Source organism: Empidonax traillii, unplaced genomic scaffold (genome assembly GCF_003031625.1).
Source record: "Empidonax traillii isolate 1590-97213 ecotype Southwest subspecies unplaced genomic scaffold, ASM303162v1 scaffold670:size792703, whole genome shotgun sequence".
Lineage (NCBI taxonomy): Eukaryota > Metazoa > Chordata > Aves > Passeriformes > Tyrannidae > Empidonax > Empidonax traillii.
Window position 1 is genome coordinate 507,792 of NW_020955863.1, and position 26,155 is coordinate 533,946.

At 34.7% G+C, this 26,155-nt stretch overlaps 1 protein-coding gene across 5 annotated transcripts in view; it reads left to right on the forward strand.

The window, feature by feature from the left end:
• The window catches only part of NBEA (neurobeachin), a 478,282-nt gene that overhangs the window by 229,967 nt on the left and 222,160 nt on the right, over positions 1 to 26,155 (forward strand). For all 5 annotated transcript variants that reach the window (XM_027899474.1, XM_027899469.1, XM_027899470.1 and 2 more), the window contains 3 exons: positions 6,629 to 6,693; positions 19,221 to 19,329; positions 22,986 to 23,152. In XM_027899474.1, the coding sequence (XP_027755275.1) occupies positions 6,629 to 6,693; positions 19,221 to 19,329; positions 22,986 to 23,152 (341 nt within the window). The remainder of the gene's footprint in view (positions 1 to 6,628; positions 6,694 to 19,220; positions 19,330 to 22,985; positions 23,153 to 26,155) is intronic.

Sequence of the window (26,155 nt, forward strand, 5' to 3'; positions counted from 1 at the left end):
AAGTTATTTTTAACTGATTATACTGCTAGAGTAGCCATAAAAGCAATAACTTACAGCAGGTGGCAGGTAGGATGGCTGGGACTGTAGGAAAGACAAGCTGCCTCTATGACAGTCAGGATAAAGGAACTTTGGCATTTGATGGGAGAGCAATAAGTTAAAACAAACAAACAAAAAATCCCCAAGATTTTCATACACTGGACAAAGCACTAGAAAGATGAGTATGAAAATGTGAGCAATGTAGTTCCAAGGTGAGGCTTTGTAACTTCCCATTCTACCACAGGCTCAAATTTAAGTTCAATAAATGAAGTCTTGGGCCTGAAGCTAGTATTTCCTATAATATTCTCATCCTATTTGTACTACATAAAGGTCCATCAAGACAGAAGCAGTAATTCTACTGTGTCCTTATCCGGTATCAAAGATGGTACAACTTAAGTGTGTACTTATGTTTTGATATTGATTTTGGGCTCTTCACAATCCACAACATGGTCTATACACAAAATGTTGTTGTATGCAGTTAGTGTAATTTCCAAAATGAACTCCAGTACAAGTTAGAGGAGAAGCAGAAAACCCTTTCCTTTATTTATATTTTTTTTTGCTTTAGAAATTAAGTGGTTTGTTTACTAGAGGTTTTATGTTTTTGTGCGGAGGTTTTTTGTTGTGGTTTTTTTTTTTCCCCCCCTCGGCATTTCTCATTTGCTTTATGAAATTCTGGAAAATAATTTTCCAAAAGGTGATTATTTTACACGAGATTTTTTTTTAATTATTATTTTATGTTAAAGAGAATTTGCTTGCATTAATTCCTTATCTGTGTGTGGAATGCCTTCCAACCCAATCTCAGTCTTCTTAGTCATCTGCTTCTGGTAATCTAACTTTCAAATGGAAACCATCAGTATATTCTTTCCTACTCGTTGAGCAATTCTGCTTTCTTCATCATTCTGTGAGGTGTCCTTCCAGATTCCTGTACACTCAGAAAACTAATTCTGTGTTTTGCTTTTAGTAATAAGCAGGATGTTATCTTTTTTATCTTAGAGTGGAGTCATCTTAGAACTTTTGTTCCTTTCTCTGGCCTGTCCTTGTCAGAGTAGTTTTGTCAAAAATTGTCAAAGGATACACTTACTGCACATCGGTGAGATGCTGATCTGGACTTCTTTTAGATTCATAGCAAAACAGGCACAATCAGAAAACTGCAGGAATTACTTCCACATATCCTAATATGGAAAGGTGTCTTCCCCTGACTTCTCTAAGTTGCCTACAATTGAGAAGGATCTTAGATCAAAGAGAAACACTTAGAAAGTCAGTGTCAGATGATATTTCTTAAAGGGCTGAGAAAGGGTGCAAAAGCTCATTACTGGAGACCATCGTTATTGACAAATATACTATAGTTTTGAGCAGTTTCACTATAATGGAAACAATGTGAGGAGTAGTTTTCTGTACAAAGATCTTTTGTTTATTTTTGAAAGACTTCAAATTAATTGTCTACCTGTAACATCAAAAACTGGTTAGGTAACGTGTTCTGACTTTTAGGATTAATATCATTACACAGCAGTACATGTTTTTAATAATAATTCTAGCACCTCTTAAATGAAGAACTATTTTTCCAGTCAGGAAGTAAGTTCTAGAAGTTGTGGAGATATGTGTATCTTCTAACACACATCTTCTGCCTGTATTAGAAAAAATGCAGAATTTCTACAAGGTGATGAAGGTTAATTTTGTATCATTTAAATAAATGTGTCCATTTCCCTAGTGTTTGGATAATGTAAATGTTTTTGCAGTTGTAGAATTTTTTTCTCCTTTCTTCCAAGATACCAATGAAATATTCCTCTGGGAGTGTTTGACTTCATTTTCAAGATAAATTGTGCAATTACCACAGGTGATTGGAAGGGCAATGGGTCTCTGTGTTTTCCAAGAAAGTGAAATATTAACATATTACTCGAAGTCAAGAACATAGAGGAAAAATGAGGCCCTAGTCTTGTGAAAGGGAAATCTAAAACTTTCTATTACCTTTGTTGCATTGTTAAATTCATATTCACAAAAACAGTGTTATGAAAGTTTCATATTCTTTTCCTTTCTTTGATTTGGCCAGAAGCCAGGAGTATTTGAATACTTGCAGACTTGCCCTCCAGGAGGATGTCATCAGTCACTTTGCAACTTGCTTATTGTGGGAAATAGCCACTTTTAAAATGGATGACCTATCACAGAATCCTAAAAGTGGTCCCAAATTGATGGAAAGGTTAGACCTAAAGTACATTTTATTTATCATCTATCAGCAGTGTACATGAGAGTGTGAGAGAAGTATACAGGCAGTATAACTGGAATTCTTAGATCTGATTCTCATTCCAAACAATAATGGATCGTTTTAAGACTCCAATATCTTTAGGTAATTTTTTTTAGGAATGGTGGGGACAATCTTATGATCTTAAAAATAAAATTATCATCTCAAAAATTTATGACTACTGTGATCAAAAATTTATGAGGCTGTATCTTGAAATTAGTTATCTTTTCTGTTTTTACCTGCTTTTAAAGGACAGGGTTTTCTGCCAGAAAAGAAACTCAAAACATTTCTTTCAATCTTGTAACATTTCTTTTGAATATTTCCTCTTCAAGGAAGTAAAGCAAGTTATTGGTGCAAGTAAAGTTATTGGTGAAGTAAAGCAAGTTTTTGGTTATGAAGTTGTTGGTGATTTTAGAAGGTAACCCAAAATGGAGTTCAAACCCAAGCTAAGTTACATGTATGTTGTGAATTGCAAACACATTTTTATAAAGTTTCCCCTTCCTTCTCCAGATAAAAGGTAGCACCTGTTCATCTCTGCACAAGATTTTCCTCCAAACATATTTAAGGGTCTAGACAAGAGAGAGCTGATATAATAGTATTCATCTGTCTCAAGAAGTTTTAATTAAAATGCAGTGATTGAAGAATTGAGGTGTCAACTGAGTTATTAATATCTTAGACTGGAAAATTCACTAAATGTTCAGTATGACAAAAGAAAAAATACTCAGATTAATTAAAGACATGGAGAAGAGAGAATTCTAGAGAAGATACAATTGATTGAGACAGTGGCACTTGTAGTGGAAGGAGAATTGTAGGGTGATTACTACACCAGGTATCTGTCCATTCTGTAACTGCAGTTTCTGGAGAAACTTGAAATTTATGACAAAATTTTAGACTTCCTTGCAGAAAGTGGAAAGTGGAAAATCACCATTCCTTTTCTTTATAGTATTTACTTTTAATACTATCACAAGATTTTTTTAAAGATATTTTCTTAAAAATATCTTATAGGATAATATAAAAATATTCTTATAGAAAAATATTCTTATAGAAAAATGCACTAAAAAAAAAAAGTAAAAATTGTAACAATATCGGAGTGTAAGAAAATGTATGTCATTATTTAAAAGAAAACCAACTGAATTTCAAGTAATATCTGTACTGTGTTTTGGTTCATTATTTAATATTTTTATCCTTTTACTCTCATCTTGATGTTATTCCTCTCCTGTCCCCCCACTGTGTGGACAGTTTCATAACAGGATGGTCTCAACCTTCTGTCAGGAAGGTGTATTGATGCATTCTGTATGCAGTGACACTTTTCAAGCAACAACAAAATAGACAAGGAGTACAAGTTAGGTAGGGACAGGAGGGTAGCAATTGCCATTATCCTAAGAATTTAGTGCATATTTTATGCCTTCAATAGAATTTTGCATAATATAAAATATTTAGTACATAGCCATACTGGAAGTAACTGAACTAAAAGTCTAAAGTTACAGTGTTTAGTGATTATATATGAAGATAATTTTTTTATTTGTTTCAGCATGAATAGAGTTAAAAGTTAAATTCTCATTCTGTTTTTAATACAAAGAAGTAATGGCATCATTCTTGAACAGTTAGACATAACATATCTCTGTCTTTGGGTCGTCTACACCCCACCTTATTCTGAAAGGTGCACTGCTGGCAGTAATAGCCATCCCCACTGCAATATCAAGCAGGACCCCCAAGGAAAGAAAGATCAGTGCATTCTTGTACAGAAGTAATTCTCTGGCATGTGATTTTGTTGAGGGCTTCTGTTAGTTCAGTGTGCAATTGGCATCAGCATTTTTGAGGCACAGAAAAGTCTTCCAGCTCTTTTTTTAAGGCTCAGAAGATTCAGTATACAAAATTCACCAAAACCACATGGGATTTAGTGCAGTCATTCAAGCACTTAGCTGCTAATAACCAAATGTCTATGCTATGATTCTATTTAGCTATAGCATAAATCTTACAACTATGGTTAGCACATCCATTTCATGTGGTGCTTATCTTTCCACTTCTTGCATCTTGAGGTTGAGAAAGATTTATGTGGAATCGAAGATAATATGAACAAAATTGTCCCACATCTTATTCCAGTTCTTAAAGTGCATGCAGTCATCTGAATGGTCATTGCAAAGGCAATTGTAATGCTGGCATTTTTAGTATTTCAATCTAATGTTTGCATCTTTTAAAAAGAAATTGGAAAAAAATGGAAAAAAAACTTTTAAAAAGAAACTGGAAGAAAGAGAACCAGGTGCCTCTTCGGAGGTCATCTCTCAGGATCATGAATCTGTTATGTTAAAGTATGCCTAAAAGAGGAAATTGTAGCAGTAATAATTATGCCCTTATTTGTGGATTAGTAAAGGACTGAGAATTTGTAGTGAATCTAGTAGTTCATTTTTAGTGAAGCAATGCATGAACCATGAATTCTGGTTTCTTTCTGGTTCTGCATCATGATGTTTTCCACTAGTTTTTGGTAGATAGTTGGGCGCATTTCAGACATTTTTATTGTGAATAATTACTCTGGATAAATTGATGAGGTTTTCTGCTTATGGAGACATAAGAAGAGATTTGTTTGCTTCCACATAGATATCTTTTGGATAGATGGCTTTTTTGGTACCTTAAGATATCTCACATAAAATCCAGTTAGGCATTTTGGATGTCCTGTACAATCTGAGACATTTGCACTGAGCAGGAAGATCTGACAAAATACTTGCAAGAATCTCTTATTCTTTTGCAGGCACAGGTAGACCCTTTGCTTCTCTTTAAAAATTTAATTAGCATGCTTTCTTTTGCCTGCCTTAGGAAGCCTTTTGTCTTTTCTTCTTTGTCTTTTCAATTTCTTTGCTGATTCGTACCAGTTCTGCTTTCCTGACGGCAAAGTCATTGCAGCTGTGGTGCAGAAAAGCATCTTAAAAGAAAATGCTAGTAGGGGTTGTTATAGTGTACAGTAACAGGCTCTGATTAAAAAAAAAAAAATTTACACTTCGAACACTATCTTTAACCCAGACTTCTGTTTCTTAAGATGGCTGGCTTTAGTTACTGCATTAGCAAAATTAAAATACTGAAGAAAGGACATTACAATGGTTTTCTAGCTCACAAGCTAGAGGTTTGAGTTCATCTGATACTCTGTCTTCTCTAACCAGGAGTTACCTGCTCAGTAATGGGTCAAGAGTATGTTCATTATTGGCGTATTTTACTAGCTTGCCTTTTATAAAGCCAGTCATGAGTACAAAATTATTGTTGCTGTGTGTTTTTTAAGATACATGACTTGATCAAACCTGTGAATTCTCATATAATCAGTAAGAAGCACTTGGTTGATTAGCGGCTATTTCAAAGTTATTCTTTGACAAAATTTCCTTATCTATACAAGGCCATAATTTTTTTTTTTCCCCATGTCAGGAAAGAAGCATTGGGAATTTCTACCTGATTTTTTTTAGTCCTCAAAAAAGTGAAATGTATACCATATTAGTTCTATAACTGTAACTCTCTCTACCCTGTCATGTTTATGACATGAAGTTTCAGACTCGAAAAGTTCTCTATGAACTATAATCCAGATAATGTACTTTGATTTTTTTTTTCCCTTATAAGGAAAAGGAAGTGTTTATTACTCTTAAAGTTTTAAGGAATTATTTCCAAAGGAGGTAATCTTTACTTTCTAGAGAGATATCTCAACCTTTTTTTCATCTCAAGTATCAGAAATCTGTTGGTGTGAGAGACAGTGGGTTGTCTGACAAAAAGCTGTTTGTTATGCACTGAAAATTTTCTCTTTAACTTAGTAGTATATGAAATAAAAGCTTGTTATCTTTTAATATCAATCAGGTGGTTTACATTGGTTTGAAATTTCATCTTGGAAATCTGTGGTAACAGTAAAAGAATTTTAAAAAAACAGTTTATTATCACTGGTTGGTTTTGTTTTCACTTATAATCAAAAAGAAATAAAAATTGAATTCAAGGAGGGATACATGGTACATAGATTAATGTCTTCTCTATATAATAACATGTGCAAGGTGTTACAAGGAAGCAATGCAAAAAAACTTCTGCCATGGTACTTTATTGCACTTACGTTCATTGGACAAGTGTATGAACTGGAGAAACAAGTGTTTTCTATTCTCTGGACAAGAAAAATAAAACTTGCTTAAGGGTGAAACAGAAGACGTAACCACTTAAAATTTTTTTGAAAATCAGAATGAATTACAGTTTTTTAAAATTATGAAGTAATTCTCTTTTTGGGGAAAAAATTAAGAAGTTCAGCCTAAATTCAGTCTCTTTAGGAAGTCATCAGGGTCAGATTCAGATATGTGGTTTAAAATCCTTGGGTTTTGATCATGTTATATTTTATCTTCTTAGGAATGGCAAAATTCTATTCAGAAGAATGCAGGACTTGCATTTATTGAGCTCATCAATGAAGGAAGGTAATGAATTTTAAAGCTTTTGAACAAGTAGTCATTTTGCATTTATTCCATTGGGTGATAATACTTTTTCACCATCTGTTCCAAAAAGAATCTGAAAAGACCATTTTAATTAAGAGATTTATTGTATAAATACTTAATATAGTAAATATTTCATTTGGAAAAGTGTACATTTTGAAAATTTGTTTTATTGACAGAAGGAAATAGAGTTCCCATGAACTATATATAGGTTTGGGGTTATCTGAGAATTGAACCACCATTCTCCAGAGCAGCAAGGTTGTTTTACCCAGACAGTCCAGGGAGCCCAATCTGTAACCCATCTGCTGCTCCATCTGTTTTAGGAGCACAGCATTAATTGTTCAGATTTACTTCTCTATACTAATATTTCATGATGAATTATTTTATCTAGTATTTCTGGTCCAATTTGAGTCCTCTAAAACATACATGACATTATGTTTATATGAGTTTCCTTGCTTTTGCAAATTTTTATAATACTTTATTATCAATCCTCAAGTAATTTTGGTGCTGTATCTGTGTTCAACTGTGTGCAATGTTTGTCAGTACTTCTAGCCAGCAAGCTGGGCTGCAAAGAGGGACTCTTGGATCTTCCTGGTAGCAGAGTACCCAAGACAAACAGAGCCACTTGTGTAATGTGTGTGACTTGTATTGGCCAATGCATTAAATTCAATTGAATCTACATGTTTTGTTATGTGCAGCTAAAAAAATTATAACACAATGCCTGTTGAAGAGATGTTGCCATTTTATGTGCGATTTCTTTTTTTCACCAATAATATCTCATTGCCAAAGTGAAGTATCAAATCTTCTCCTTATTGTAGGATATTTTTTGTCTAGCTGATATTTCAGTGGTTATGTAGTGCATTTGTTTAAAATGAAGTTTAGAAAACATCAGAGTATAGAAATATAGGAATATGAATATTAAAAAAAAACAGGAGTATGTAGCTTATTACCCAATTTTTGGCTGGTGTAAATTCTCCTAGTTTCCCTGTGCACACTAAAGTTACACCACAATATAACAGTAGGAAACATAGTCCTTCCATTGGAAATTCTTCTTGCTATGAAGTGCCAGTATGAATTTTTATGCCATAATAGGGTTCACCTGAGTGGGTAATGTACTGCACATTATACCATAAATATTACCTGAAAATAGACTGAATAATTATACTAGGGTTATGTTCTTGGATAGTAATACACAGTACCATTTTGACCTTTTTTTATTTTCTCAGCCAGGATATTAAAGTCAGATATTATTGTATCATAGCTATTGATAAAATGATCCTTCTGAACAAATCCTATATCTGCATATTTTTAGCAGTCAAATATTAAGATACCAGTGAACTTTCTGAGCCCCTCTAACAGTGACTTTTCAAAATAAAAGTGGTGTTTAAGAGTTACTACTTAAATCCAGTCAAAGCAATGTTGAATCAAACTGCCCTTAGGCACATGTTCCTCTCTATACTTTTCTCAGAAAGGTGTTTTAGAAAAAGTGTATGTGCATTACTAGAACACTCTTCTTTGCAATCAGCCCTTTTTATTTTTTTTTTTTTAATTTACTCTTTTGGGTATAAAGATAACAATCCTTTAACTAGAAATTGTTATAAATATTTATTCTCCTTAATAGCTAAACTTGTGAATGCAATTCATCAATCATAGCTAGAGAATGCAATTGTGCCGTTGTCAACAATTAACAGGACATAAACAGTTGATGAATGTGCAGCTGAATTAAAGTGCTCCCTAGGATAACCTGAAATTATAAACTGGATCATTTAAAGGAATCTAACAAAGGATCTTTATAATTAAAACAAAGCAGGGTTAATGGGATGTAAAATTGCATATAATCACTGTGCAATAATGATTGAATTTTAAATTATTAAAAACAAAATGAAGACTAGGAATATTTTGAAGGACTTTCTGGGTAATATTTTGAGAGACCTGGGTACTTAATCAACAGTTTTGAGAAAGAGCTTTCTTTTTAGCATGGAGGAAAAAGTTTACATGTAATGCAGAGGATCATAGTTTTTAATGTTTTTCATTGGATACCTGTGTTTTAATAAACAAATCACCATGCTATAAGATGATTTTCTGAGTACCCAACTTTTGGTATTTCTTCTTGAAATAATTCAAGTGCCTTTCTGATCCTTGACTTTATTAGAAGTATTCTGAAATAAAATATTTCAATTTAGTTGTAGTTTTAAAAAAGTAACATGTATATTCTTGTTATTTAAGAAATTGCATTTTCATTTTAAATTGGTTGATTTACAGTGTTTCTGTTTTTTCTTGGTTTGGATAATGTTTTATTAGGAAGATCTGAATAACACATATTTGTAAAATTCAGTATACAAACACTCTGATACAGCTTTCTAAAAATAGATCTGTTGTAACTGGTAGTTAGTGTTCATTGTAACAAGAGATCTGACTATAGATTTAAATTAATACTTTCAAAGTCTGTAATATACCTGAAAGATTTAGTGACATCCTGGTTATGATCTTGAACTTTATGCTTCTTTTTAATCATGCTATGAATGTGTGATGTTGAGGGTATCACACATGTCAAGAGCTTCACTGACAACAGCTTAATTAGGATTTCAGGTTTACATTGGGGTATACACCTAAGTAGGTGTCTTAATACAAGAGCTGGATGCATCTGCAATGTTGTCTGTAAAAGGAGACATGAAAAGACTTCAGGAATGTTGTGTGAGGAGAGTACAGCCCACTTTTCAGTGAAGTAGTGATGGATGAGGTCAAAAGAAAAGGGTGCATGCTGACAAGAACGAGATAACATAGGAGCATCCACCTCAAGCAAATATGTACACGAATGCATACAACCTTAGCAAGTGGGAGTAGAAATTACTCCGTGTAATCATAAAGCTGTGGCATTGTTGGAATGATGGAGATTAGGTAGGACAGCCTGCACTCCATAACAGAAGTGCTGTGATAGACAGATACAAGTTCCTTCAGAATGATAGGCAGAGAAAGTAAGGAAGGAGTTTTACCTCCTCTTCAGTGGGTTGGATGACAGTCTGATTGATAACTTGCAGGGCAGGATGAGAGGAGAGTCCAGTAAGAGTGACACCATGGTGAGAGTTTGTTACAGACCACCAATTCAGGGTGAGGGAAGAAGCATTCTTTAAGCAATTTGGAAGGGAAAAACCATTCTTTAAACACTTTGAAGAAGTATCTGGATCACAAATCCTATTTCCCCATGGGGATCTTCCTGACAACCTCTGAAAGTGCAAAAAAGTGGGATGCATGTAGTCAAGACTATTGCTTAAGAGTACTGGGAATGACTTCTTGATGCAGGGTGAAACAACTAAGAGTGACAAACAGCTGGATCTGCTATTTACCGGCAAGCAAGAATTATTTTTGAATGTGGTAAATAATGCTACCTTTAGTTGTAGTTACCATGAAACAGTGGTGTTCAGGATCCTGAGGGAAGTGAGGATGGAGAGTAGCAGAATACAGATTCCATGAGTGCAGATTTTAGCTTATTCAGAAAACTGATTAGTAGGATCCCATGGGAGGCAGATGTGGAGGTCAAGGGAGCCATAGAAAGGTGGCAGGCTTTTAAGTATAGCATCATCCAACTGCAAGAACAGGAAAAAAAGTAAATGTATTAATAGAGTGGTTTGGCTAGCTAAGGAAATTATAGTAGAGGTCTAATGCAAAAAGAGAGTGCACAGGAGATAGAAGTAGAAGCAGGTTACAAAGGAGGAATTTAGAAACATTGCTTGAGCATGTAGGAAATGTCAGGATGGCCAATGGTCAACTGGAAGTGAGACTTGAAAGAGGACAAGAGCTTCATTAGAAGGCTGACCGAGGGAAATGTGGCTTATTGCTGAATGGGATGGGTGACAAATAGGACTGAGGTGCTCAGTGCCTTATTTGCCTCATTCTTCATGGAAGTTTCTCAAGCCTCTGTCTTTAGTGAAAGGGTTCAAGGAGGTCAACTAGAAACAGTGGATAAAGACTGAGTCAAGAATTCCCTCAGAAAACTTGTACCATACAAGTCTATAATACTAGGTGGAATACATCTGAGGGTAATAAAAGTCCTTGCTAGGCTGATCACTATGATCACAGGTACCTGGAAAAATGTGAAGGTAGCACTCATCTTTAAAACAGTCCACAAAAGCCAGAGAACTAAAAGCTCGTCAGTTTTTTTCTCTTCCTTGGGAAACCATGTAACAAGTCCTTTTGGGACACATTTCTGGCCACCCAAAAGAGAAGATAATTGATAACAGTGAACATGGATTTACAAAAGGTAAACCTAACTGTTTGCCTTCGATGATAAAACAACCAAATTTGTGGACAGAGTGATTGCAGTGAACATCACTTACCTTGCCATTGGCAAGGTTTTCACACTGTGTCCCACAATATTCATGTATCAGAGTAGGAACTACATTGTGAAAGGATGGACAATTAAATAGGTAGAAAATTTACTACTTAAAGGGGCTTTAAGAGTTTTGGTTAATTGTTCGTACCTTAGTTTGATGTCTTTGACAAGTGGAGTATCATGGGAATCTATCCTGCCTAAGAGATGGATGTTACAGGTATGCAAATATGGTCAGAACATAGCACTGGGGAAGCAGTAGCACCCAGATACGATATATAAATAAGAAAAAAGATGTTTGATTTTTCTATCTTTGACCTTTCTTGCTTTTTGTCCCCCTCACCAAGTATAACTTTTGACTGGAGGAATCTTTTATCAACTCTGAGTGGTTGTTTTATGGAGATTAAGCCTACATGTTATCTTCCTTTGGTAGAGGATTCCTGTCATAGATATTTCTGTTAAACCCAGCACTAAAGGTCTGTATTTCTATTCCAGCTGAGGTGTGAGCTTGAGCTCCTTGTTTAGATGTGGTTTTTTATAATCTTATTTTCTTTATTACAGCTGTAGTCCTACCTCCAGCTGTCCTAACTCCAGACTAATAGTCACTTTGTGTTAGACAAAGCATACATTGTTATGGTAACGATCTGTGTCCTTATGAGGTCAGTACAGCTAGAGTTCTTAGATCTGTTAGAGGTTTTGAGGTATCCCCTCACCTTCTAGTATTGCCTGATGAGTATTGCCTCAAAGGGAAGGCTGATTCTGAGAAACAGGCTGTCTCAGTTGTAATGGCTGGTCTTGGATGTTTACTGAATGGTCACCATTTCAAAGAGACAGATTCCTCTTGATTTAGAAAATTCTTACATGAAATAGAAAATCTTTATGAGGAGTGGAATAGATTCCTTTTACTCAGCTCTGAGTTTCAATTAGTTTATTACAGCTTCTGTGGCATTTCTGAAACATTAATAGTTACCCTCCATGAACTTTATCTTGTCAATATGCTTATATTGTAGTCCGATAGCCAGTCTTTGCATGCTATAATTTCAAATTTTTTTCTAGCAAGTTCATCATCATTGCCCTTTTGCACAAAATGAGACCTCTCTATTAGACATTACTTTCTAAAGTTTATAGAAATTTACTCTCAAAGTATTTATGGCAGTACTGTGTCTTGTGGAACTTAAAAACTCTTCAAGTCAGACTAATTTATCAATCCTATGACAGATACCAAGCACAGCTCTAGGTTTCATTTCTTATGAATGCCATTAAGAGAAATATTTGTCAAAACAACTCTTTGGTGAAAATGTGGCATATTTTGAGGCTGCTTTTTGGAAAAAATAATCTGATGAAAGTAAGTCAGAGAAACATCTGTTTCTCTGGACATGTGAGTTGGCAGAACTTCAGGAATGAGTAGAGGAAGCAAGACCTTAGCTAAATTACAACAAATGTTTATTTTGTAATCTATTTTGAAAATTGCTGTTTGGGAATGATCTGCTTTTTTAGTTTATTTCAAATGAAAGAAAGATTGGGTAAAGTAAACTCAATTGTTCTGTCTAGCAGCTTAACACTTATCAACCCTCTTTCTCTCTCTGTGAAATTATTAGTAGGAAAAACTGACTACAGGATACCAAAGTTGGTTTAGGATAGTTAGATAGTGAGATAAGAGTTTTCATCCTTCAGTTCTGATAGGTGTAGAAATAGCAGCCCAATCCACATCTAGATGTGTTGTGAGAATTTTATGGGTTTTCCATATTTCCAAGAGACTTTGTGTATAGTCTTATCACCATCTCTATATCCAAAACTCTAAAAAGTTCTCCCAGACTCTGACTGTTTAGCTGAGTGACTTCATGGAATGTGGAACTCCACAATCCAGCCTTTTTAAACTGCAGTATCTGTAAAACAGAGGCTTCTGGTTTTTCGTAACTTCCTTTAACCTGTAAGCATTCTGGAATTCAAAATAACTTTGCTGAGGACAGAATTCAGGAAAACTAGCTCCATGGATTTAAAATATCTTCTTACCTATTCCCAAACAATATTTACCAATAACTCTTATTTATGAATTGCTATGTCCTGAGACATACTCTGCTCCCGGTCTTATTGCTCTTATTCCTACAGATACTTAAACCCTGTCATGCATATTGTAAAGTAACAGCATACCTTAATTCTAGTTTTTACTTCCTTTTTCCCTATGTTTAGCTGGAAACTCCACAGGTATCTGTACTGAAGGATAATTTCTCTGTAGAAATATTCAAGTCACAAGTGATTTCAGACTGCTTTGTTGGTGGATTCCATATTGAAAGTCCTTTGATTTAGCCTAAAAACAAGTTAAACCTGTTTCCTAGTAAAGGGAGCTTTAACTGTGGTTTCTAAGTTTGTGGGCATTCATAGAAATCAAGGTTGTCTGGGTAAAGAGAAACCATAAGTTACCAAGTCAGTGTTTAATCTCTACCTTATGTAGTAAGAATTACCACACAAAGAGGATAAGATTTTTGCTGGTCATCAGTTCCTGGTTGAGACCAGCTCATCTGAGGAAGAGCACAGCTGCACACTTGGCTTCAATTCTACTAGGAGTTTCAATGGTAAAACTGAAGAAATGGTCACACAGGATAAAACCAAACATTATTTAAAGTCAAATGTCTTTTTTCTTTTGGTAAAATTTCTTTTGGTAAAATTTCTGAATATTAAAAATACAGCAAGCCTGTGGTGAAAATTTTCATACAACTCTGTAGCCCTTTGGAAGCACTTCTTGGGTAGAGAATTATATGTATGACCAGAAAGCCTGATTCATCCCTGTCTCAGCATTAATCTAGCTACTAGGTCTCTTGAGGGTTAGTGTTTAGGGCTTGCTACGACAAGGGTGAATGAGAATACTGGGTATAACTTAGTCACAGTGATAAGGAAATCTCACTAAAGAACATGTTTTATTTCCAAAGTAGAGTAAAAATTATACAGCTGTTGAATTTCAGATCATCCCTCTGTATAGCAAGTAGCAAGTATATACACATTCTGTGCTTCAGGCTCCTTCTTACTGGGATTGGCCACTCAAGTACAGGTTGATGGTTTAGGAATGATACAGAGGATAGACTTTTCCCCAAAAGGGAAAAGTAAAACACAGTAGATTGGAAACAGTTTGGCACATGACAGAAATATTAATCAGGATATAATGGGTGGGTTTCAAACCTGCATTATTATAAATATTATACAGTTTAAGGTTTTACATAAATATTTAATAATGTAACAGTACATGGAGTTCACCTTCTTGAAAATATATGCTAAAGTCTGCTGATTCATCTTTTGGAAATGTCTGAGGAGATAAAAGACCAACTATCACTGAAATATTGTGCAAAATTGTAGAATATAGGGCTAAGAAAAAGGGAAATACAATTCTAGAATTTTATCAGAAGGGGTATTTCCATTGAAATAAGGTAGCATTAATGTTACTATATAAATAGTGATTAGAACTTGTCTAGAATACTGCTGAAAGCTTTGGCTATGCATTTTCAGAAAAGGTAAAAATATTAGTAGAAACCCTGTTAACAACTGTTTTGCCATACAAGAAAAGTCAGAGAGCTGATTTACTTAGCCTAATAAAATAGAGCTAGAAAGAATATTAGAAGGTCAACATAAGGAAGAATTGTGTAAACCTAAGGGCAATGTTTGCATAAAAGGAAACTGTAAAGGCTGCTCAAGAGTACATTTGGATTGGAAAGTAAAAGGATTTTAATGTTCTGAGACCCTTCCAAAACTGTGTCGGAGTCAAGAAACTCAATTTTCGTACACGGAAAACACATTTTAGGAGACAGATTTCACGAAAATGCCTTTAACAAGCTAAAGACAGTTATGAAATAGTTTCTATGATGTAGCTGTGTGTTGCAATGAAGGAGTGAATTTGCTGACCTAGAGGTCCTTGATCCTTTCTCTTATTTGTAGAGTGTGAAGGGATATTTCATTTTTTTTTCGTGTATTGGCAGTCTCTGATACTACCTACCGAGTGTAAGACTTCTCCTGGTTGAGATTCTTTCTGAGTATTTTTTCTATTTCCTGTGAGAATCCAAAAATAGTTGTAAGCTGTTTTTCTCGTGCAAGAGAAGTTCGAGACTTCTTTTTTTCTTTTTTTTTTTTTTTTTAATTTTAATCTTATGCCATGCATATGATTGAGCTAATAAGAATTTAGACAAAATGGTTAGTATTCAAAGAATGGTGACATTATCATGCATGTTCACCAGGTGTAAACCAGTTAGGACAGTATGTAAAGTAGTGCTGTGTCTATATGAATTTGAGATTCAGAGTTAGCTGGCTATGATTTAATCCAGATATAACAGTAATAACACTTATGCCATCTGTTTCTTAGTAGAAATGTAGTTTGAAAATACATGTTAACTTTCAGTTAGAAGTAAAAATCAGTATCAAAAATAATTTTTAAGTAGGAGGTTTAAAATTCAAATTTCAAAAAGTAACAATTATACAAGTACAGCAAGCACAGAAGCAAGTAGCTTTGCAAAAATGTCTGTAAGACGTTGCTTCCCTGTCGTTGTAGTAGCTGCCTCTCAATGATAAGATGACACATTTTTAATTGCTTTAACTTATTATGCTTCTGTATTCAGCCCCATATTCTTGCACTTACAAAACAAAACATGCAGGCCAAGGATATTTTGAGGCATTTTGGAGGCATGCAAGATTTCTAAATGATGGCCTGGATTTTAACCCTTCCCTTTTTTTTCGAAAGTCTATCTTTCTGACAATGGATTTTAAGATTAGTGTGATTATTAATGGTCTTCTAGATACAAAAGCATAGTTTACCTAGTCTTTGAAGTTCTATGTTAGGTGCATACAAGCACCTAAGGTAAGTGAATCACAATATGTCCCTTACTAGCACTCATTGACACAATATTATTTAATGATTATATCGTGTTCATAGGCTGTGGCCTCACTTTTGTCATGATCCCAATTTGTTAACAACCATACAAACAATTTTTCATCTTTTTCTTGAAGAAATCACAATCAGTGATAGAGAGATGAGAATGCATGAAACAACTGGCAAGACACAGTTGAAACAATACTGAGATACCCATAGATAAGACTTTTGGCAATAAACAAAAACGATGATAGCAGGTACGTCCAATGTTTTCAATGAAACCGAATTGGACTCGCCTATGTTCATACTGCTTAAGTTTAGCACCTGCTAGAGCAAAGTGTCTTCATTCATCCTACATAGCACTTAATCCAGTTCTTCCCTGTGCAGTTCCTGCTTCGCCTTAGGATACCATTACTATTTTTTCTGTTTAGTTCAGATTGTTTGTATTAACATGAGGATTACTCTCCTGAATGATGTGTTCCATGTGTGCTGGGATACGGCATGAAAATATTTGCAGAACTTTCTTGGGTAACGTTGGTCTGAGTTTAAATTGATTAGGTTTCTTCACTGTCTCCAGTGAACTCTTCTTTGGATGATAACTCTATATTTCTGAATTGGAGTGAGCAAAAAAAATTGAATGAGTGCTCAGCTAATGATTTCAGTGCTGTGGGCAGTCAGGACCCAGTGCTCAGGCATGTTCCTTGATCACCTCTTATTTCTCATCTCCTTGACTTTGGACCATGAAGCCCTGTGGCATTTCAAGATTACCTGAAGTATGGCTTAGTTTGTCTAATGTACAGTCCAAAAACTGCAGCAACTCCAAAGTTGTTCTCAAATGCATCAGTTCTCTCAGTCTCTGTAGCAGAAAGGACCATTAGAGGTCTGGGAGGTAATGCTGAGATCATCAGCAATTTTAGCCAGCTGATTTGAATCTGCTACTGCATGTCTATAAAAGTTTTCTGTAAAGCAGCCAGAGACTGCTCCATCTGTATTCCCTGACAAGAAGTTTATTTGTAAGTTGTGCAAATTATCATTCTTTGGACATCCATTTGAAGTCCCTTGTAGGTGCATAAAAGGGCATAGAGAATGTGAACACTTCTTACTACAGATAAATACAATTAAGATGAATAAGATATTTATTTATCATTGTTCATGAACAGAGGCAGCTTAGGGTTTTTTTGTGTTTGTTTGTTTGTTTTGTGGGGTTTGTTGTTGGTTTTGGTTGGGTTGTTTGGGGCTTGTTTGATTGGTTTTGAGGTATAAGAACCATGCCCAGATGTCTCAAATAATAAACCCAGCGGATTGAAGTTAGTCTTCATATTCACTCATCAGGTTCATGGTGGCAGGGAAACCTATAGCAAATCACCTAAACCATTTAGAATCAGAATTCTTGTCTGGACCAAAGCTGGACCATTTGCACTGTGCTCCATTTATTCCATAGCTTATTCATTCAGGAAGGAACGTGCAGCTAGTAGACACTTGAAATCCATGTTTCAGTTTTGAAATCCTAGCTGGTTGCTTCCAGGTCATTAATGTCATATGGGAAAGTTCAGGAAGACCTGTGATGCAAAACGTTATGATATTTTAAACACTCAGTTCTTCATTTTAGAGAAGCTTATTTATGTCATGAATCACAGAATGACTGATACTGAAAGGGACCTCTGGAGATCATCTAGTCCAACCCCTTGCTAAAGCACGTTCACCTAGAGCAGGTTGCAGAGGACTGTGTCCAGGCACCTTTTGAATATCTCCAGAGGAGACTCCACAACCTCTCTCGGCACTCTGTTGCAGAGCTCTGTTATCCACCAAGTAAAGAAGTTTTTCCTTGTATTCAGCTGTAACTTCCTGTGTTTGTTCATGTCCGTTGCCCCTTGTCTTGTCACTGGGCACCAAGGAAGAGTCTGGCCACATTCCTTGTTCACTCCTAATCCATATCTGTTCACTCCTAATCCATATCTGAGGGCAGTTCTACATTTAACTCTTAAAAATAAAAGTCTGGACTGTTAGCAGTAATAAAACTGAAGCATATTTTCCATCACGGTAGATTAAAAAAGCTAAATTTTGAACACTACAGAGTCAACAGCTTTAGTCTTTAGCTTATAGTTTGCAAAAAACTTTTTGCTTTAAAATATAACAAAGGGTTAGATAAAGGGATTATTAAAAGCATGAATGCCCAATGTGAAATATTGATCCAAGCTTGTTTATCTCTAAACAGAGGTCCCTACATTTATGCCTTACCTTGCCACACACACACATATTAAATATTAGTTCAAGGTGATTTCCTTCCTTCATGGATGGTAGAGCGCACCAAAGAAGGCAAGAATAGAATTCAGATCCTTCTGTCTTACAGGTGTAAGGTCTAATAATCATGGCGTCCATTTCTAATAATTACAACTTTCATTTGTGGTGCTTCTAACACCAACACCAACCTTCGGGTGGAATATGCTAGAAATCTCACATTCTTAATATAAGAATCTCTGAAATACAGTGCGTTTCCCCGAAACTGCAAGAAGGAAAATCCCAGACCATGTTCCAATTTGACACAAAAAGAAACAGTTCTTTCTGATCCTAAACAGACCTGTCAGATCATTTCATCCTGCAAAATATTTCCTCCCTGCTGATAAGAAGATCGGAGTAATTTTTATAGAATGGCCAACCCTAAATATGGACTAGAGGGACAAGAAAGCAATTGCTTCCATAATCTCTGCCCAATAAGATGTTAGCATTTATAACAACACAGTGTCATTTATGTTTTGATTTTATTATGCATCTTATGTTATTTTGTGGCTTTTAGAAAAGTCTTCATTTAAGGTGTCTGACTGACATCCTCAGTCTGCCCAGTTTTAATATATTTTTATCTTCTTTTAAAGTAAGATTTGTCTAGTTCTGATACCTTGAAAACTTGTAGACATGGTGCACCTTTCCTTCTAGTGTTTGAAAAACATATGAGAACTACTGATATTATTTTGCAATTTTAACAGCACTTTAAATCTTCAGTAATCTCATAATTTTCTAACATTGAAATTGGAATACCTTTATTTAATGATATAATGGTGCAAATAAGAGTTTAAGCAGTTGTCTATATTTTTTAAATGATAGTACAGTACTCAGATTCACATTGAGACTATTGTTAAAAACATAATGTCGCTTCTTTGTGCTTTCACCAATGCAGAAAAATTTGCATCAAATTAATTTTTTATTTTGGCAATTATATTTGGCAATTCAGTTACAGTAGTTTCATTTCTTTTAATTTTTTCCATTTTAAGTAAATCTGATGAAATAGTTTATTTGAAGTACATCAAAACAAAAGGTTGATTTTTATTTTTCTTATTTTAGACTATTATGTCATGCAATGAAAGACCACATAGTGCGTGTCGCAAATGAAGCAGAATTTATTTTGAACCGACAAAGAGCTGAAGATGTCCACAAGCATGCTGAGTTTGAGGTAAGTCTGAAAGTTGGTGCATTTCTGATTCTCTGTTTTCACTCACTTGTCACCTAGACCGTAACCCCATACAATAAGGGTTCATTTTTTTTTTCCTTACAAGAAAGAAATTTACATTGAAAGCATTTCAAAACTAGTTTTTAAAAGCTTTAGTAAACGTCAAACAGAACAAATGGCTTTAATTTCTCATCTCGTTACAGAAATTCATAAAAGTATTTACAGCTTGAAGAAAAGCCCTAATCAGAATGTCTAATGTGATATGGCAGACCCTTAGGTTCACAAAGAACTTCTCTGATTTATTGAAAATAGTAATGGAAATCAAATTAGTATTTTTTTTTTGTTATGTCAGCAGAATATATGAGTTCAGTAAGTAAAGCAATTAATACACTTACCTATGCTTCATGAAAAATAAGAAACAGAAATGTTTTATCAAACAGACATTATTTTAAGGTGATTTTGTTAGAATGTTTTGAATTTTGGAGCACTCTAGAATATTCACCTGCTATAATTTATATATCGAAATACAATATTTCATATCTTTCTTCATAGTTAAGAATCATTGACCATTGGCAGTAAGACTGTTTAAAATGTCTATTCAGTATTAGAAGAAGTAATAGAGCAACTGACTCCCATAACTCTTTAATGTCTATCATTCTTATTCTGAAAAGGAATCAGCTTTCAATTGTTTTTTTTCATCACTGAGTGTTACATTATACAATTTAAATTACATGGTTCGAAAGTGATCCATATGTAAAGAAAACTGTTTTAAAATGTTTTCAGTTGAGCAGATTTTCAATTATTTATACAGAATTAATTGTGTTCCTATAAAAAAAAAACATGCAGAGGTAATGAAGCAAAGTTAAAACTTTATTTTTGATATGAATTTATCAAAAATGGGTTTGCATTTTTATGGTGTTTTATACATTTCAGTATCACTGTTTTTTATAATTTCCAAGCCTGCCTTGTGTTGGCATACATTTGTGTAGATGTAAGTATAAACGTGCAAACATACATTTCCACATTTTAATGTTCAAATGACCTAACATTAAGATAGACTGACATAGTATTAATGATAATAAATAGGTGTATCAATTTATTCATCTATCAGAAAATGTCAACAAGCACCTGGTGGCTAGAAATAGGATCCAATAATCTTAGTTTTGATGAGGTTTTTATCTTCTTGAAACAGCTCTCTTAAATGTGCACTTTGATGTACTAGTTCTTGTGCTCCTTGACCTAGCTGAAAAGTGTGAGACACAGAGATATCTGTCGTCATTTTGAATACACATAACCTTTACTTCATTTTGTCAGAGCAGACAGCAGACACTTGTCATATGGGATTGCAACAACTTTACTACCAAGCTTATACTGGATATTTTGAACATAGGTAAAATCACATTTACAATTAAGTATATGTCAGAGTGAAGTTTCATATTGCCTCAACAATAAATAACATTTGATATTTATCAGAGCATCATGCAGTAACCTAAGATGACAATGGAAGATTGAGTTATCTGCTCTTTGAAGAATACATTGAGGTATAAGATCTGTCAGAACTCTAGACAGAATGAGAATATTCAATTAACTTCCAGCTTCTGTTAGCAAATAGGATTTAGAATATTAACTAAATTCCCTAAAGGAATAGACTTAAGTCAGTCTTATTGTCTGGTGAAGAAACCAACATTTTTCATATATGAAAATTTTCATTACATTTGTCACCTGAAAAGCCTCAGATAGATAAACATTTTAGATGAGTAGGATAAAAACTGCAAGTCATAAAAGAAAATTATGAAATGTAGACGGTGTTAAATGTGAAATTCTCACATACTTAAATAAGACAATGGTTGAAGTCTGAAAGAATGTTTTATAGTTTGTCTTTAATAATGGTGTGAATATAACTGAACATTTTACTATTCATCTACTTGAAAGCAGTAGGGACAAAGAAATTTCTGGTAGTTTTCTGGTATGTAATTGTAAATCCGTCATTTTGTTTTAATAAACTGTATTGGTATATGTTCTGGAGTTTAGTACATATTAATAATTGCTCTCAGCTAGAGACGTGGGGGGATATTTTATTTTTATCCTTTAAACTTTAAGTGAATCATTATGGGTGAAAGTATTTGGTCCAAGCTGCACCAAGTTACTGTGTCTCCTGTGTAGTGGGGAGGCCCTGAACCAGCATCTACAGATCTACAGTTTATCCTGTGACTTGTAGTCAGGGCCGGGGAAACTCACCGCAGAGTGGTTGCTTCGCACTTAACTTTTGTTTTGTTGACCTTTGTAATTGTTCAGGAAAAAAAAAATGAAAATTTAATTTTACTGTCCAATGAGCTGGTGAAATATTAACCTCATTACTAAGGCAGATCATTGTACTAATTGGTGCTTCCCCGTACAAGAAGATAAATTGAAAAATTAATTAACCCTTTATGAATTTGTGTAACCATTGTTCTTTTCCAGATAGATTACTTGAAATAATGTCTGTAAACACAATAGAAAGACCACTGTTAAAATCTTACTGAATGCTAATGTGATCTGTACTAAAAAGGTAGTGTGTAGAAATATGAAGAATAAAATACAATATAGTATGAGGTTAATTTTAATTGCTCTTTTGAATATTAGAAAATTGGATTCTATTCAATGTTGTTGAATAGTGTTACAGCACTGAGTGTTAGTTAAACGTGCGTGCAATAATATCTCTTAAAAGGTATTTTTTAAATTACATGTTTTGAGAATAATCTAGCCTTTTAAATTTATACCTAGAAAATTATAATGGATTTTTTTTAATTAGTCTGCCTGCATTCCTTTCCTTTGGACATTTTTAAAGAATTTTACTAGGAGGTGAAATTGAGTTTGAACTTAACACGATTTGGAGAAAATAAATGGAAAAATATTGTGCTTATTGTACGTAAAGAAAGGATTTATAAAAAAAAAAATAAAAAAACCACTATAGAATGTTCACAGTTTAGAAACAAATTTGCATGAAGTCCAATAACCACAGCATTTATTTTAGACATAGTTTTGTCTTAAAGGAAACATGATGAAAATATTAGATCTTTTCCAGTTTAAAAGATGAGCAATTTTTTATCCATTATGGTTTTTAGAAGTGGTAATATGTTATGAAATTTTTTCAGGTTGTGATATGAAATAGCAAATATACTCCTTAGTTTTGTAGTTAAAGGAGTTCTTATTTAGCACCCTTAGTAATAAAAGAATCAAATGGCTCTTTAATTTTAGATTTTAATGTAATTTACAATCAAAACCTGTGTACATAACTTTTTTCTTGTACTTTTTGCTATGTATGTTGTAGCTCTTATGTATGTTATACCTAAGAACACATGAAACATTTCCCACGAGAGGCTAACTTTTAATAGTTATCCATGGTCACACATAAACACACAGAGATATATGGCTAAGTGTGGTTTTTTGCAATTCTGTTGTCTTTGCCCTTGGTATTTCAATTTTTACATCTTCTAAGTGAATGCCTTTTCATAGATAGTATATAGTAGTAGAACCATTTCAATGGAATGGTGTGATCTTGTCCTCTGAAAAGTATTTTAATGGGTTCTTGTAGTATTTAAAGAGTTGTAGTAAATAATAATTTTAGTGCAATTCTAAATAACCTGTATTTTAGTAAGTGGATGTGCTTTCATTCCTAGTCGCAGTGTGCTCAGTATGCTGCTGACAGAAGAGAGGAGGAGAAGATGTGTGATCACCTCATCAGTGCTGCTAAGCATCGAGATCATGTTACAGCCAATCAACTGAAACAGAAGATACTCAACATACTAACAAATAAACATGGTGCCTGGGGAGCCGTTTCTCACAGGTAACTTGCAAATGTAAAATGTGTGGGGTTTTAAATGTTGTTTTCAAGGTTTAAGAGAAGAGGGGTATTGTGTAACTGAAATATGAATGTGTTATAAGCTTTAATTTACTTAAATGTAGCATGTGCAAAGGTCAACATAATGAAAATGCAGCTCAGTTCTTCAGGTATTCCTGTTAAAAAAATTAATTTAAAAAATATGAAAAATATACAATTTCTTCCATATGTAACTGGTGTAGTGTTTGAGGTTTTAATCAGAGCTGTATTGAGTACTGTTTTTAAAAGTTCATTTTATTCAAACGTGATATTAAACGTTTTCATATATCATGCAAAAAATCAGAGCCTTGCTCTTCTGAATCACAAAAATAGACAGTGGCTAAGGTGCTGACCCTCATGCAGAAGACTTGAGCTGAAATTGCTCCTTTCCTTCATTCAGAGCAAGGTCTTGAACCTGGGTCTGCCATGTAAGTGCTTTGTCTGCAAAAGTGGAGACTACCAAGTCTCTCTCTTGTTTGTCCATTCTAGCCACAAATACTTGATTATTTATTCAGAGTGAAACAAACAAAAGAAATCAAGGTAGTCCTGCTCCCAGATACCCAAAATTTTACAGCATGATTTTCTACATAAATCCTATTTAAATCCGCTCTGAGTCAGGAAGAGCAGAACAGGAAGTTCCCTCTTATTCCTGAAAAACCTTTTCAGTAAGAAAGTAGTTGAAATGAATAGACTAATACAAAAACTTTTCTCTAGTTAAATATTCTTTAAAAATATATTTTTGTTGAGATTGACTACATATCTAGGGTTTAAACCTATTAGAAAACTTGCCAAGTAGTATATTTGACATATCAGAAAAAAGGTTTAATAAATACCACATATATTCTTCATTCTTTTTGTAAGTATGTCTAATTGGTTCTTGCAGTTATACAGTGTTCAAAAAAACCTGAAATTTTTCATGTTCATTACCTAAAGAAATCATTCTTTCCTGGATGATGATGGAGATGTATTAATTTTTTAAGGTGGTAAAAAGTGTGGAAATTCAGTCTTACAAAAACTCTGTAGTCTAACACCAGAGGCATTCTGGTGGAAATTACAAAAATGACAAGTAGAACATTGTGATATGGTTAATTCAAAACAGTCTTAGACCATAAGGGATGCTCATGTTATCTCTAGTCAAGGCGTAAAACTGTGTGTCTGGAAAGTTGAGCATGATGAAAATAAATGCACTTTTCAATCCTTTTAATGTCTTTGAATAATGAATAACAATTTTTAAATAATATTGTTGCTCAAGTTTGTGAATGGCTGCAGTCACTTTGCAGGCTTAAATCAGTTCCTGGTTACTGACTTTTCCATGAAGCTATCTCTTCCTAGGGCTAGGTAACTTTTATCTACAGGATTGTATATGGCACCCTTAAGGGCAACAGTCCATTGCTGCAGCTTTTTTTTCTCCTAAGTCCATGATAGTTTTTGATGGGCCGTAACACAGCTTGACACCTGTGACAAACCTATCAAATTTCATACATCAAACAAAAGAAACTTATTTTATCCCTGTCATGCCACTTCCCCGGTGTGTCTGCATCTCAATTACTGGCAGGGCTGCCTTCCCGTTTTGGTGCTTGCTGTGTTAGGTGCAGCTGTTGGCTTGATTATGTTTTAGCTGCAGGCAGCTGCTTAACCTGGAGAATGGGGGACATGGTGACAGAACAAGGTCTCCAAGTGAGGTTCCCTCTTTGGAGGAGCCAAGCGGGAAGCAAATGGCCTTGCACTGCAGATTTTGTCACATGTGACATGGCAGCTTTGTGATCCAGCACATAAGTGCACCTTTTATTATGAAACTAGTGGATTGTGAATAGGAAGAACTGGGATGACAGCAGGGAGAGGGAGATGCCCAGTGGGAGAGCTTCTGAGCCTTGTTAGGGACCGAGGTCACTCATTCTTAGCGGGAAGATCTGAAAGGCATCAAGGGCAGAAAATGGAGAGAGGTCTCATTAAACTCCTCAGGCAAAGAAGGCATAAACTGTTTTTAATTAGGTAGCTGTTCCAAAACTCCAGTATTGGAGAACATGATGAAAATTGAGATGGGTTTCAAAATTGTACACACCTTTGGTCCTGACTGGCAGGAGACAAAACAGGACTCAAGTCTCTGGTTTTAGTTCCTGACAAACAATTGCAGCATTAGCAGTTTCTTTATTGACTGTACCCCCGGAGATACAGCCTGACTGGAATACAGAGTTACTTTAAAACAAACAAAAAAACCCAGGTTGTCATTCCAGACCTCTAGACTTCTGTAGTGTTTCCATCATTTCTGTCAGAGAAAGTGTTCCCAGTTCTGAAGGTGCCCTGATGGTCTCCTGTTCAACTTGGGACCTGAAGACCCTTCATTGAAACAGAGAATTAAGGAGAGTGTTCTCAGGCCCAGAAGGGGCAGGGGAAGAAACAGGCAGCCAGTTCTGCACAATAAATACTTGAGCAATAGCAATGCCTTTTGACATCCAAAATGGATAAGATAATGGTTAGAAAATATTTAGGAGGACATGAGTGTGATTCTTCAGAGCTTCAGTTCTCTATTGCATACACAGCTGCAGCTACTGATCTACTGATAATTGTAGCATATAATACTTGTACATAGAATCATAAAATCATTTAGTTGAAAGGGGTCTGTAAGATCATCGAGCCGAACTATTAACCTAACACTGTCAAGTTCCTCACTAAATGATTTCCTTAAGTGCCACATCTGCAGTCTTTTAAATACCTGCAGGGATGGTGACTCAACCACTTCTCTGGGCAATCTGTTCTAATGTTTCACAACCCTTTTGGTGAAGAAATTTTTCCTAAAATCCAATCTAAACCTCCCCTGGCACAAGCTGACACTATTTCCTCTTGTCCTATATGTTTCTGTTCATCCCTTCTCAAGATAAACGATTTTTAACTTCTTTGACATTGATCCTCATGTTGCAAAATGTTATGGTCTTATTTTGTCAAATATGGCTCAACTGTAGAGAACATTTT